Source organism: Siphateles boraxobius, unplaced genomic scaffold (genome assembly GCF_051911475.1).
Source record: "Siphateles boraxobius isolate OS27281-9 unplaced genomic scaffold, OSU_SipBor_1 18, whole genome shotgun sequence".
Classification (NCBI taxonomy): Eukaryota; Metazoa; Chordata; class Actinopteri; order Cypriniformes; family Leuciscidae; genus Siphateles; species Siphateles boraxobius.
In genome coordinates, this window is record NW_027508788.1 from 4,124,585 (window position 1) to 4,137,542 (window position 12,958).

Below are 12,958 nucleotides of genomic sequence, written 5' to 3' on the forward strand. Positions count from 1 at the left end.
AACCCTCTGGATTGGCTGAGTAGGGAACATCTCTAGGGTCTTCAAGTGGGCACCTTCCGTCCTCAGTGTTTCATCGACTAGCCCACGACACCTCAAGAGGGCTCGACAGTGACTCTGGCGTCCCAGAGTCACCCCCCTCCGTCCCCCACTCAACTAAGTTCAGTGGCAACGGTTCCGTATGGCATACCACCTACCGCACAACACAATATCTGCCCAACCACCCGTCATTCACGCAATATACACAGGAACGTAATGACTGTAAATACTATACAACCTATACAAATAAACCAACAGACTCTTCAAGTTTTTAAGAATCCTACGAAACCGTAGCATGGCGGCCTGTACACAGCCAGCTAGAATCTTTCCGTCTCAACCACAGCCAGTTGCTGCTCCTTTCTGCTGCTTCAGATAAGTTCTTTACTGTGCGACTCAACTCTTGGCCACTGAATCCAACGTCACTGAGGAACCGGGTTGTAGAGTGTGCCACAAAAACTCAACAACCCGCTTCCACAGGATAAACCTGGACTCTCCATCCTCGCTGTTCTGCTTCAGTGGCCAGATGAGCATGCCGCAGTTTCTTCCTCTCATATGCCTCATCTACCGCATCCTCCCATGGCACTATTTTAACACTGATGAACCAAACACAAACTTCAGTCAGGTGTTTCTCTAGTATGTGGAACCATTGGCATTTTAGCCTATAAATATGTGATATTGTGGATTCTGTCTGTTTTTTGTTTCTTTTTGTATTTGTATTGGTATGTTTTATTGTTTGTGTTTTTTGGTTCCACATGTGTCCAGCTTTGATGATGATGATGATGATGAAATACTTGTGAAATGCAAAGATTAGAAAAAATAAATGAAGGAATAAAAAGGCATATCATCCATTACACCATACACGGAATATCAAAAAACATCTGCTATAGACTTCCTTGCCTCTAAATGCATTAATGTGACAGAATATCATGGCGAGAAATAGAGGGTTTATAGAAGGCAATATTATACCTTCATAATATTGCTCTAGTATAATAGCCTATCCCAATTTCACAATGGAATTTATTTTTAATTATATTAAATTATTTGATTTGAACCTATATTTATCAGTATATAACGCCATCCCTTATGCTACTTTGTCAGCTACCTAGCCCTACAGCTTATTTGAGAGAGAGAGAGAGAGAGAGAGAGAGAGAGAGAGAGAGAGAGAGAGAGAGAGACATTGTGATACACAGTCATGCTAGTTAAGCTCCTTTGAAATTTTAAAATTGAGAGACTTCAACTACAACGTCCATAATCCAATACGCACGCACACGTCATAAAGACGCGCCGACCAGTTTGGTTTGAAGTGCAAATTTGAAACGGTATGTTGTATTCAGTTTATTTCAAAGTCATAATTAGTAGTGTTTTGTCTGATTTTTTTTTCGCAAAGGTGAAAACACAATTAACGAAATGTTGTTATTTAGCGCTATTGCCAGTTTAGCAGTTTGATAATAAGTTGGGAATAGACAACTGGAGTGAACTGAGACCCAAATAACACATGTCATTTGCACGGTGCTTTTTGATATCACTTTTTTTTCCCGTACTTGGTATATTGTGCATTACATTGTATATTTTAGAGCGTTTTAACCACTCCCAGACTGCATAATTATTTGAATATATTTCTTTTTCGTGTAACATTGTTATTGTTATTTAGATATAAACAGGATCCATTATGGCTCTGACAGGAGTGCGTGTAATTGAGCTGGCAGGACTAGCCCCTGCACCCTTTTGTGGGATGATACTTGCGGACTTCGGCGCAAGGGTGATCCGTGTAGATCGGACAAAGGTGTCAATGACTGTAGATACTCAAGCCCGAGGCAAACAATCAGTGGCCTTGAATCTGAAGAGTCCCAAAGCTATCGCAGTTTTGAAAAGACTGTGTGTCCAATCAGATGTGGTTCTGGAGCCTTATCGTAAAGGTCAGTGCCTAGTTAAAAGAAGCAAACATGGATCCACATTTCTTGACACATTGGCATTTTTTTTTTTGCCAATTAATCCTTTTCTAGCTAGACGGCAGTGTGTATTTTATTTCTTGAATGTAAGTTAGTATCTTTTTGATCCTGACACAACAAGATGTATAATAGCATAAAGAGCATATATAGCACGTATATAGAGCATGTCTTTATCTATATTCCTATATTGTAATATAACAAATAAAAAATATATAGGCCCATTTGTTTTATTTAGTGGTTTTTTGTTGTTGTAATTTAGCAGCTTTTTATTTTTTGTACATTTTGTAATCTTAATTATTGTGACAGCTCTGATAAACTGTAATTACAAAATCAACTTAATAATAATGGTTAAACACATCTAAAAATAAATTCAGTAATAATGCGCTTAGTTTTTAATGCAAGCTAGCAAAGAATGTTGTTTCAGAATCATTTTTGTTTGCAAATTAATTTACCATTCACTTATATTATTCTCTAAATAATTTCAGCTGTTTCAATAAAAGCATTGTTGAAAAAATGTGTTCTTGATTTGAATGTGTGATTGCCATTTCTTTCCTGATTTTAAATCCAAACAAGAATAGTCCTCTAAATCCACATTTATTTGCCTTCACGTTTTTTTTCCTTCCGTGCCTTATTTTTAAATCTCTCTGGTATAATTAAGGAGTTATGGAGAAGATGGGATTAGGACCTGAAGACTTGCTAAAAGAGAATCCGCGCCTGATCTACGCTCGACTCACCGGCTATGGTCAGAGCGGATCCTACGCCAAGGCTGCTGGGCATGATATCAACTACCTGTCCTTGTCAGGTAAAGATCACTGTTTAACAGGTGCAAAGGATTCTGGCTAATATTCATTCCCAGAATGCCCTAGGCACAGTGGTTTTGAAGCTGAGGAGATGAGAGAGATGGAGCTTTGTGTAGTCCAAAATGTCTTTGGTGCAAACTTGTACAAGAAGAGTTTAACTTTTGTTTCCTCCTCAATGAGGAACCAGCACTTGTCTGGTTGCAGACTGAAGCCATGGAGCAGTTTGGTAGAGCTGTTATATAATGGCTAAAATCATAATCACAATTGTTTTTGGTCACTATTGTAATCGATATTATTTAACAGAATTAGGAGTGGGTGATATGATCAAAATATAATGTAATTTTTTTATTACCAATTTCAGTACCATAACAAAAACTCATAATAGGCTAATAAAGTCCTTAAACAATTATTGAAGACAAGTAAACAGTCAGTAATACAATAAAAACACAGAAGAAAAGTATAAACAATAGGAAAAATGTAGTCACAAGCGGCAATTATCCTAAGCACAATGGCCCATTAGCGATCCAATTTGAAACTATTTTATGATTGGGTTTTTATAGCAAAGTCCATCTTGAATAGGGTTTGATGAAATGGGTTATAGCAACACAGTTGTCAAAAGGGCTAACTGCCTTTCAAAAGAAATCACTCCCTCTTATTGTTACATTGAAGTGCCCCAATTATGTTTTTTAAAATGTTTCCTACAATGGATTTACTTGAATCAAAGGTCAAAAAACGCTTGAATCTTTTCTAGTGATATACACGTCACATCACCTCATTTCTCAAAGAGTCTAAAAATGGTTCATTTGAAGATTTCATCTCTGTAAAATCCTCCCTCTCGCGAGTGTACTCTGCTCTGATTGGTCAGATGACCCAGTCTGTTGGGATTTACAGTGTTTGAGGGCGGGTCAAAAAGTAGACAATGTTCCTGGGCGGCCATTGAAGACCATAAGGTTTGGGTCATTGTCAAAAGAATGACAATGGAAATTATGCTGTATTAATCTTTTTAAAGATATTTTATATGAATTCTCTTTTTCAATATTTTACATACTTTATCTAAAATGTTTATATTTTATAATATTTTATTTATGATTTTTACCTATTCACATCTTTTATTCTTTTAACATTTAAATAAGACATTAGAATTTAAAGTCGGCATGAAACGGAAGTAGCAATATTCTTTTCTTTCCCTATTGTGATCTATATCTGAGTGAAACGGCTTCTCGAACAAAATGAATGTATGACGGGACTTGATTTTGTCTATCTGGAATTGGATGGTTAGATTGTTGTTGTTGTTGTTTGCTATTGCTATTGCTGTGATCTCATGTCATGTGAGTGACAGGTCCTTCCCTCATGCCCCAACATCGACCGCACCCCCCCCCCCCTTACTTATTTTGCTTAAGTTATATTAATTTTCAAACCTGATGTGCACAGATAAATATTTTAATAAACACAACAGTATTCCATAAGTACTCCATAGTATTCCATAAAAAAAAGAAAAAAGAATTGTCACTTTTGATTTCATGGTAACTTTAAGGAAACTATTGTTATTACATGTTATTACATGACTTATTTCTTGTGTACTGTTGTTCATGCTATCTTTCTTTAAATAAAGGACACTTAAATTGGTATATTATTATTATTGTAGGCTAGAGCATGGCGCTAGCAACACCAAAGGCATGGGTTTGTTTCTCAGGGAATGCATGAACTGATACAATTTAATTGAATTCAATTCAAGTCACTTTGTATCAAAGTGTCTGCCAAATGCAGAAAATGTTACATTAAAGTATAAATGTAATATAATCCTGGCAGCTGCATTTCAATGTTGCGTTCATGCTTTCATGCAAATCAACAGTGCTAGATTTAGATGGTGTCTTGAACCATTGATGTTTCAAACAACAATTATTTTACATCAATGAGCATTGCCACACATGTACTTATAAACGTATTATGCATTTATATTGTGCTTTTTTTATCAACACCAACTACTTTGCATTTCCATGGCACTGCTGTGTTCTTTTCATTCAGGTGCTGTTAATGTGTTGTGAAGGTCTAGAATGGTGCAATTGACGGATCTAGCACAAAGACCAATTTACTGCATAATGCACAAGTTTGTTTACATTTTTACAGTGCCTTGGGTGTCTATGTGCTGTGACCTTATATGTGCTAACAGACAGTACAATACACATTTGTAAGCTTATTATCTGTAATTACAAAGCTTTTCTTGGAAACTGGCCTTCGGTAAGTGTATGCATGTTAAATACATGCTATCACTTAATGCCTGAAGAACAATAATGCCCAATGTTCTTTTATTTTCGTTTTTTCTCTACAATTTTCTTTACAACACTATTCAGGCTTAAATATTAAAAATAGTTTGAAAGCACAGAGGGCTGAAACAAATGCTAGCTTGCAAGAGGCTTAATTGGTGACATTTTTAGCTGACCTTCAACAATGATTTAAAAATAACTTTTACAGTACATTATTTAGCCATTCTTCTATTCTCAGCATGTCTCTGTCCTTCTCTCTGTGTAATAGGGTTACTGTCCATGCTGGGCCGTAGCTCAGAGAAACCATACGCTCCATTGAATTTAGTGGCAGACTTTGCTGGAGGAGGTCTCATGTGTGCATTTGGGATTGTGTTGGCTCTCCTGGAGAGGAGCCGGTCGGGACAAGGCCAGATCATTGATGCCAGCATGGTGAGATACTGCATCTCATCTTAAAATTGGTTTCTACTGATTTTGTTTTTATTAACTTCTCTTTAAAAAAAACAGTAGAACAATTTCCTGTTTCCTACATTCTCTTTTGATTGTTTCCAGGTCCGGCTAGCTAAGATGTGTGCTACTCATTTTAAAGCTAACTAACTATTGGAAAAAGCAGCACTTGTACTGGCTTGCTTTCATTTCAGTCTTGTATTGTTTATTCCTTTACCTCTTCCTCTATCTGTTTTGACCAATCACTACATGGAATGAGGCAATTTCAAAACCTTGCTTATCTTAGCACGACCGACCCATTTTCTGACCAGCCTGTCAATAGTTTTCTGCAATCTGGAATTTCCAATAATTGCTTGGTTTTCTTTTCGAGTTGCTTATACTGGCACTATCTGTTTTCATTGCCACAGCTATGTGTGAATACTGTTAGAGTGGTTATTTTCCAAGTAAGGATATCATGGTCTTGCACGTTCTCCATTGGGTGCTTGAGAGCCTAAATGTTCCTCCAAATCTGTGCACTGTAAATAAATAAAATTTTCTAGCTACTTACCGTATTCACAGATATCATACATTTGAATTTAGACCTGTGGTTGAAACTATGATCTATTTGGCTGCAGAAACCCTTGCAAACCGCTAAAGTATGAACCCTGTGAAGCTCAACCATGAGAACATGGACAAGCTGAGGAAAATGTTTCCTTGTGCATATTTTTACAAAAATAATATAATTGACAGTACAGAGGAAATGTAAAACTGTGAGGGTTTAATAATCAACCACAATGATGGTTTGTTATATATAGTTACTATAAAACTTTAATAATGATTGATTTTGCCCGTATTGTGTTCTTAAGCCAGGGACACACTTGACGACAGTAAGGCCGGTTATGAATGTAATCTGATACTTGCGACTGATTGACTCACTTGCGTCAGTGTTTAAAAACAGTCTGTAAGTGTGTTCAGTTCAGTCTTAGAATGTTTCAGCTACTCGTTAAGTGTGTCCCCGGCATTAGTGTGATTCCATATGAAAGTGTCTCATTGGCTTGTAAAATTCCTAAATCAGCTGTATATATCCACTGGTGATAAGAAAGAGGATCATGATGTAGCTTTGAATGCTAAAAAACATTTATTGGGTCAATATAAAGTTATGTGGTTAGTTAATGTCATGTATCAGTTTAGCAGACACAACAAATTTGTTGGGCAGCAATTACAAATTGTGCTCTTATGACTACAATATAAGGATAATATTACAATATAAGACAGTTTTGTTTGTCAATCAAGTTGGTTCTGAATCCTTTGCAGAATGACTTCGCAAGCAAAATAATAAAGGAGTATATATTTTTATCCAAAGTGACTTTGCATTCAAGGTATACAATTGTATCGAACCCATGAACTTGGTGTTGCTGCCACCATGCTCTACTGTTTGGTCAGAAGGGCTGTAATATTACAATATGTTTTAATATTTATTAATAGCTTCTCTTTAACAATTATAATAATATATTAATAATAATAATATATATAATTATATAATATAATATATAAATATATAATATATAATATAATAATAATAATAATAAGGTGTGTTCTCATATTATCACCTGTCTTGGTTTTTCATGTTGAATAGACTAGTACAAATAAAGTCTAATTATCACTGCCCAAGTCTAATTCACACTTGTTTTGTTGCGCTGAATCTGCGCGTTAACCCAGTTGGTGTTTGTTGGAGCAGTTGGACAAAAAATATTTTAAGGTTTGTTGGCACATTGTTCATTAAAGTCCCCCTGTTTTGTTCACTCTGCACTAGGTTTTCTCTGCTGGAAGATAATGACGATTAACAACTGCTACTCTGCTTGTTAATTAAATTTGACATTTCACTTAGCCCTGAGTACATTTTAATGCATTAGAAGACCTCATCTAGACAATGGAGCTCTGATTCGACTGAGGTTATGTAATTTGCTCTATGACAGTCTGATCTCTGCCACTTTAAGCCCTTAAGGAAATAAACAGTGTAAATATAAAGCTTACTATGTGACAATCCAATATTAAAGAACATTTTACATTAGACATTCAGACCTGGAGCAAAGCTGCAGTGCTAGTGAAGAGGTTCTCATGGTAGCCGTGTGCGCGGTGTAGCTATATGTCAATGTGGGAGCTGTGGTAATGATGATTAGATGTTTGCCTGTTAGGCAGTAAAGATATCTCATGCTCCCGTGAGAGTCACTTTGCCACTCTTTGATAAGACCTGCCGTTTGATACTGACAGCAGCTTTTGGCAACGTTAGTGTTATTAACCTGTTTGGCAAGCTAATACGGTTTCTTAGACTTGCTTGTCAGTTTGGATGTATTATACCCTGTAAAGTGCAAACATTACTCTTTCAATGTTTTTTTTTTATTTAAGTACTCATTGGAAATTTAAGAGGCAGTCTGTGTGTTTCATTAGCATTTCAGAATTGTGTTACGCAACATTTTGTTTGGGGCTACTTACTGTACGCTGTCGGTTAAAATCCCAAATAGTGTTTGACTACTATAATCTTGACATCCAGTAAACAAGCGAGTCGAAGAATGAGAACACAATAACTCATTATTGTTTCACAAAACCAGAGCTAAATATTCCACATTAATATTTCTCTGAACTATATGAAAGAAAGAAGTGTGAAGAAATCGCATTTTGAGTCATAACATAACACATTCAGTACTAGGCCATCCGGCAGTGATCTTCTGGGAGTGTGACTTCTTGGTGGTCAGGTCAATCATGTGCTCAAATAGAAACCCAGATTGTCAACATCTCTTTGAAGGCTGTGTTCACTGGGAAATATATGAAGTATATCCATATTGAAGTCAATCTTGCAAGGTCACAGTCTTTGAAATGCATGTATATTTATTTTATGCATCAATTGGGAGGATTTGACCTATAAAAATGTTCCTTTTCATCTGTAAAAATGTTTTTTTAGAAGACTTGCCACACACCCTTTAACTTCAGCCTTGATGCCAACTTTGTCGATCAAAAGTAATATATTTGTTTAGATCTGAGTGCTATAATTCTTTAAAAGGGTCATATTATACATATTTAACTTATTATTTGTCAGACAGCCATATTCTAGTTTTTCGTGGCCATTTTCACCCTTTCTCTAGAAGTAAACGGCCTGTTTTTTTTACTGCTGCCCATTGAGAAAGGTCCCAATTGCATGTCAAATTAACAGCATGATTTGCTTTCTCTGACATTGTTCGCACAGCCTTTTTTTGGTTATTGTTGTGTCGGATAAATGTTTACCTGCCCCATCCTTTAATTACAGCCTTTGTGAAGACTGTACTACATTGTGACTGCTTCACAAAATCAGTGCTGAAATGTGCCACACAAACTCTTTAAATCAGAAAAGCTTAGGATTTTTTCCAAATTTTGTTTTTTTTACTTCAAAATTGTTGAAAGTCGTGTTTGATTAATTCTGTATAGTGTCATAAAATGTAAAAAAAAGAGAGATTTTAAATGTTACTTTTGGATTGAGAAGGAAATATCTGCAAGTTACATTGTTTTTATTGATGGACATCAGGCTTTATTATGCATTAAAGATCAAATACCATTTTATTACTAATGATATGGCCCCTTTAGAGTCCTACTGTGCCGTAATGTGGAACTCACACTACTGAAAACCTCTATAGAACGGTAGGCTGCTTCACTGTGGCATGCTTGTATTACCAAGCTGTTTAAATCTTCCCCTGTCGTATCATATTTCCATCTTGCTTAATGCATTCATGCATGTAAATATGTGATTATCTGCACAGGTTTTTGCATATGAATTTATTGTAAACTTAATTACGTGACCTTTTGAATATGAATAACTCCTGCATCTCAGCACTCTGTAGCCCTCTGTAATGTTTCCTCATCAATGACCTCTTTGCTTTATGCCAAACATTCTGTTCAGCATGGAAGAATTATGGCAAATAATAATGAAAAGACCTCTCTGGGTTTGTGCAGGTGGAAGGTGCAGCATATGTCGGCTCCTTCATGTGGAAGTCCCGTAGCATCGGCCTGTGGAATCGTCCTCGTGGGGAAAACATGCTGGATAGTGGCGCTCCGTTCTATGATACCTACCGTACTTCTGATGGAAAGTATGTGGCAGTGGGGGCGATTGAGCCTCAGTTCTATGAACAACTTGTTCTGGGTTAGTGTCTTATATTTCCTCTCAGTATGGCCTATACTGTTATTTTCTTGATATGATTGATGTTCTCATGCTCTGAAATGCGATGTGAATGCATGCTGTCTAATTCAGAATAGATTATGTAATTTTAGTAGTTTTGTTCATTGAAAAGTATTATTCCCATGTAAGCCTGCTGGCAGCTAAACTTGCTAAAGAATCTAGCTCTATTTTTTCATATGTATTTGTCTTAATAGCGACTGGCATATTTGTAGACAACCTTAGGAAGAGCTTTTGACATCTTACTGGATGTTGTGCCATGTGGTGTTTAACTCATGCTGCCTGACATGCACCTGGCGACTTCAGTGGCTGGAGCACAAAACACACATAAAATTTGCAAAAGAACTGCACATTATGTTCATAGTAAAAACTTATGTGCAAATAGATAGATATTTTCCCTAGGCATCAGTTTAGCATTTTTTTTACTACTTATTCTACTTATTTTTATTAATTATTTTTAATTTTATAAATTATTATTATTTTAGCTTTTATTTCATATTCTTTTATATTTTATTTATTCTCTTTTCATTTAATACTTATATTATTTTTATCTTGTTTTTGCATTTTATTTTCAATTAGAAATATTCTTTTTTGCATTTTATGTTCTTATTGTTTCTATTATCTCTCTACATCTCTATTTCATTTTATGCATTTTTTATTATTTGTAATCTTTTATTTTCTTATTTTTGTTCTTATTTTTTGCATTTTAGATTTTTTTGTATATTTTTTTTTATTTTATTTTTTACATATAGTATACATCTAGCTGCTTTCAATTCACCTGAAATAAATCTGTAACCTGAAGGATGTCTGAGTACAATTGACATGTTTAACCACAAGATTCCCAGGGTCACATTGGTCTGGCTATATGATTGTCAATTTTGCCCAGGCATACAAAGATTATGGAGAAGCCACAGGATGCTTTATTAGTATGTGCACAGGGATTCACCCCACATCTTGATGACCCAAGTGCAAATGCAGCATACTTAATCTTGCTTTGGAACCACAATGACTCTATTGCCATTCAACCTTCAAAAGAAGAACATTTCCTTATAAGTCACCAACTGTGGCCAGTGTTGTGTTTAATGGATTCTGGAATCATAGTCCTTTGTGATGTCTTTGGTCCTTGTCCTCTAAATTCCTTTATTGATTTCTTTCCACTTTTGTATCTCCTTTGTATCTACTTAACTTTCTTTCACTACAGGTTTGGGCTTGGACGATGCTGACCTGCCCTCACAAATGAGTGTATCTGATTGGCCGCAGCTCAGGCAGACGTTCACCCAGGTGTTTGCCACTAAAACGCAGGCTGATTGGGGTCGGATCTTCGATGGGACAGATGCCTGTGTCACCCCTGTGCTGTCACTGGATGAGGTACTCTCTCATCCCCACAACCAGGCAAGGGGATCGTTCTTCAAGGACTCTCAGGGGGAAATTAGCCCCCGACCTGCACCCGTTCTGTCCCGCTCCCCTGCGGAGGCCTGCCGCTCCCGTGACCCCTTTATCGGAGAGCACACTCGCACTGTGCTGAAGGAGTACGGGTTTGAGCAAGCGCAAATAGAAGAGCTCCTGTCTGCCGGTATCATAGAGTGTAACGAAGCTAAAGCACGCCTATAAACCGAAGAATCTGACTGGAGAATCATTAAACTTTGTGGCCAATGATGCGGCGCTGGAATCTGAGCACTTGAACTCCCTTTCTGTCTTGAGTGAGTGAGTGTGAGGGGGCTTTTCAGAACAAAATGACCCTCTCCCTCGTGAATCACTGGTGCTTCAGTCGAGGTGGACTAAATGATTCTGGGATTTTAAGTTGATATGTCCAACACATCCAACTCTCATTTGTAATTGCTGTAGGGAAGGTCTAGTGGGATTCAATTAAAGTCTATTGCAAATATACTGTAATAACCTCAACATCCCTCTTTGTGTTAGCAGCCACATCCGTAATATGTCTTTTAAAAAGGATATTCGATATCGAATTATTGTTTAAGACTGTTTTGAATTATTAACTGAAGTTTTGGTGAGGGCATTTTAGTAATAGTTGATTAAAATGTTCCACTTTTGGTTGTAAATTGAAAACCTTGACTAATAAGTGCCTTTAGCAAGAATAGCTGAGTGTGTCGTAGACTACTTGACTGACTGAAGTTTTTGCCTTTGAATCTTCCTTATCAAAATGTTTGGCAGAACTGATGACCTAAGATAATGGTATTGGGATAAAACCAATGAATGACCTGGTTTAAGATGAATATTATCTGTTGTCATTATTACATTACTACTATTAAATTTACTTGTATACAAATTTGGGATCGGTAAGATATTGAAAATGTTTTCGAAATAAATCTTTTTGTTCACCAAGGTGCAAGACTGTAAAATCAGTAATATTGTGAAATATTATTAAAATTTAAAATAACTGTATTCTATTTTAGTTCATTTTACAATGTAATTTATTTCTGTGATGGTAAAGCTGAATTTTCTGCATCATTACTCAAGTCTTCAGTGTCACATGATCCTTCAGAAATTATTCTATAATGATCATTTGGTGCTCCAGAAACATTTCTGATTGTTATCAATGCTCAAAACAATTGTCCAGCTTAATGTTTTTGTAGAAACCATGATACATATTTTTCAGGATTCTTTGATGAATAGAAAGTTCGAAACAACAGCATTTATTTGAAATAGCAGTCTTTTGTACAATTATAAAAGTCTTTACTTCATTTAATGCAGTATCCAAAGAACTGCCATTCATTTAATGCATCCTTGCTGAATAAAAGTATTGATTTTTTTTTAAAATCAATAAGACCCCAAACTTTTGAATGGTGGTGTATTTTCAAAAACAGAACGAAATCTTACAGATTAAGGAATGTTTTCTTATGCTTGAAGATTGATGAAATCATGATCAATGTGTAAAACGGTAATTAAAACTTTAAAAGTGTCTGGCTTCAAACAAAGTATATTCTCTTGATAACATTCTGCATCATCTTTTCTCGAGGCAAATCCTATTAGTAAACCAGAGGAAGGAGTTACATAAAAATATTTCCTAACTACTCTAGCCTGAAATCGTTTCTCATTCACATAGAGATATGTGTGGAATGTGGCATTTTAATGCACGTGGCACCATCTGACCGGTTGCTTGTGATCCACAGCTTGACCTCTATAGATTAAGTCCAAGATAGAGTGGATGATGTTCCGTGAGCTCACATGATTGTTGAACAGACTCTGTGAATATCTCATGACACATTTGAGTCAGCAACAGAGGTTAGTCGTGTGAATGGAGAGGGAACATTGCATAGGGTGCTA

At 36.2% G+C, this 12,958-nt stretch overlaps 1 protein-coding gene across 2 annotated transcripts; it reads left to right on the forward strand.

Moving 5' to 3' along the window:
• The first annotated feature begins 1,228 nt into the window (after nucleotides 1-1,228).
• Nucleotides 1,229-12,076, forward strand: amacr (alpha-methylacyl-CoA racemase). 2 transcript variants are annotated; one of them, XM_077232858.1, is made up of 6 exons: nucleotides 1,229-1,355; nucleotides 1,688-1,952; nucleotides 2,644-2,787; nucleotides 5,318-5,478; nucleotides 9,454-9,640; nucleotides 10,875-12,076. In XM_077232858.1, the coding sequence occupies exons 2-6, from the start codon at nucleotides 1,706-1,708 to the stop codon at nucleotides 11,282-11,284; spliced, it is 1,149 nt and encodes a 382-aa protein (XP_077088973.1). In that variant the 5' UTR covers nucleotides 1,229-1,355; nucleotides 1,688-1,705; the 3' UTR covers nucleotides 11,285-12,076. The 2 variants fall into 2 exon arrangements, with proteins under 2 accessions (XP_077088973.1, XP_077088974.1); XM_077232859.1 differs by having other exon boundaries at nucleotides 1,287-1,355; nucleotides 1,719-1,952.
• Nucleotides 12,077-12,958: the final 882 nt, after the last annotated feature.

Excerpts from the sequence above, each read along its gene's own strand:
- amacr (XM_077232858.1), top strand. The coding sequence starts at position 1,706 with ATGGCTCTGACAGGAGTGCGTGTAATTGAGCTGGCAGGACTAGCCCCT. Across the intron at positions 2,788-5,317 it reads CAACTACCTGTCCTTGTCAG|GGTTACTGTCCATGCTGGGC; the intron begins GTAAAGATCACT and ends TCTGTGTAATAG. Across the intron at positions 9,641-10,874 it reads CTATGAACAACTTGTTCTGG|GTTTGGGCTTGGACGATGCT; the intron begins GTTAGTGTCTTA and ends CTTTCACTACAG.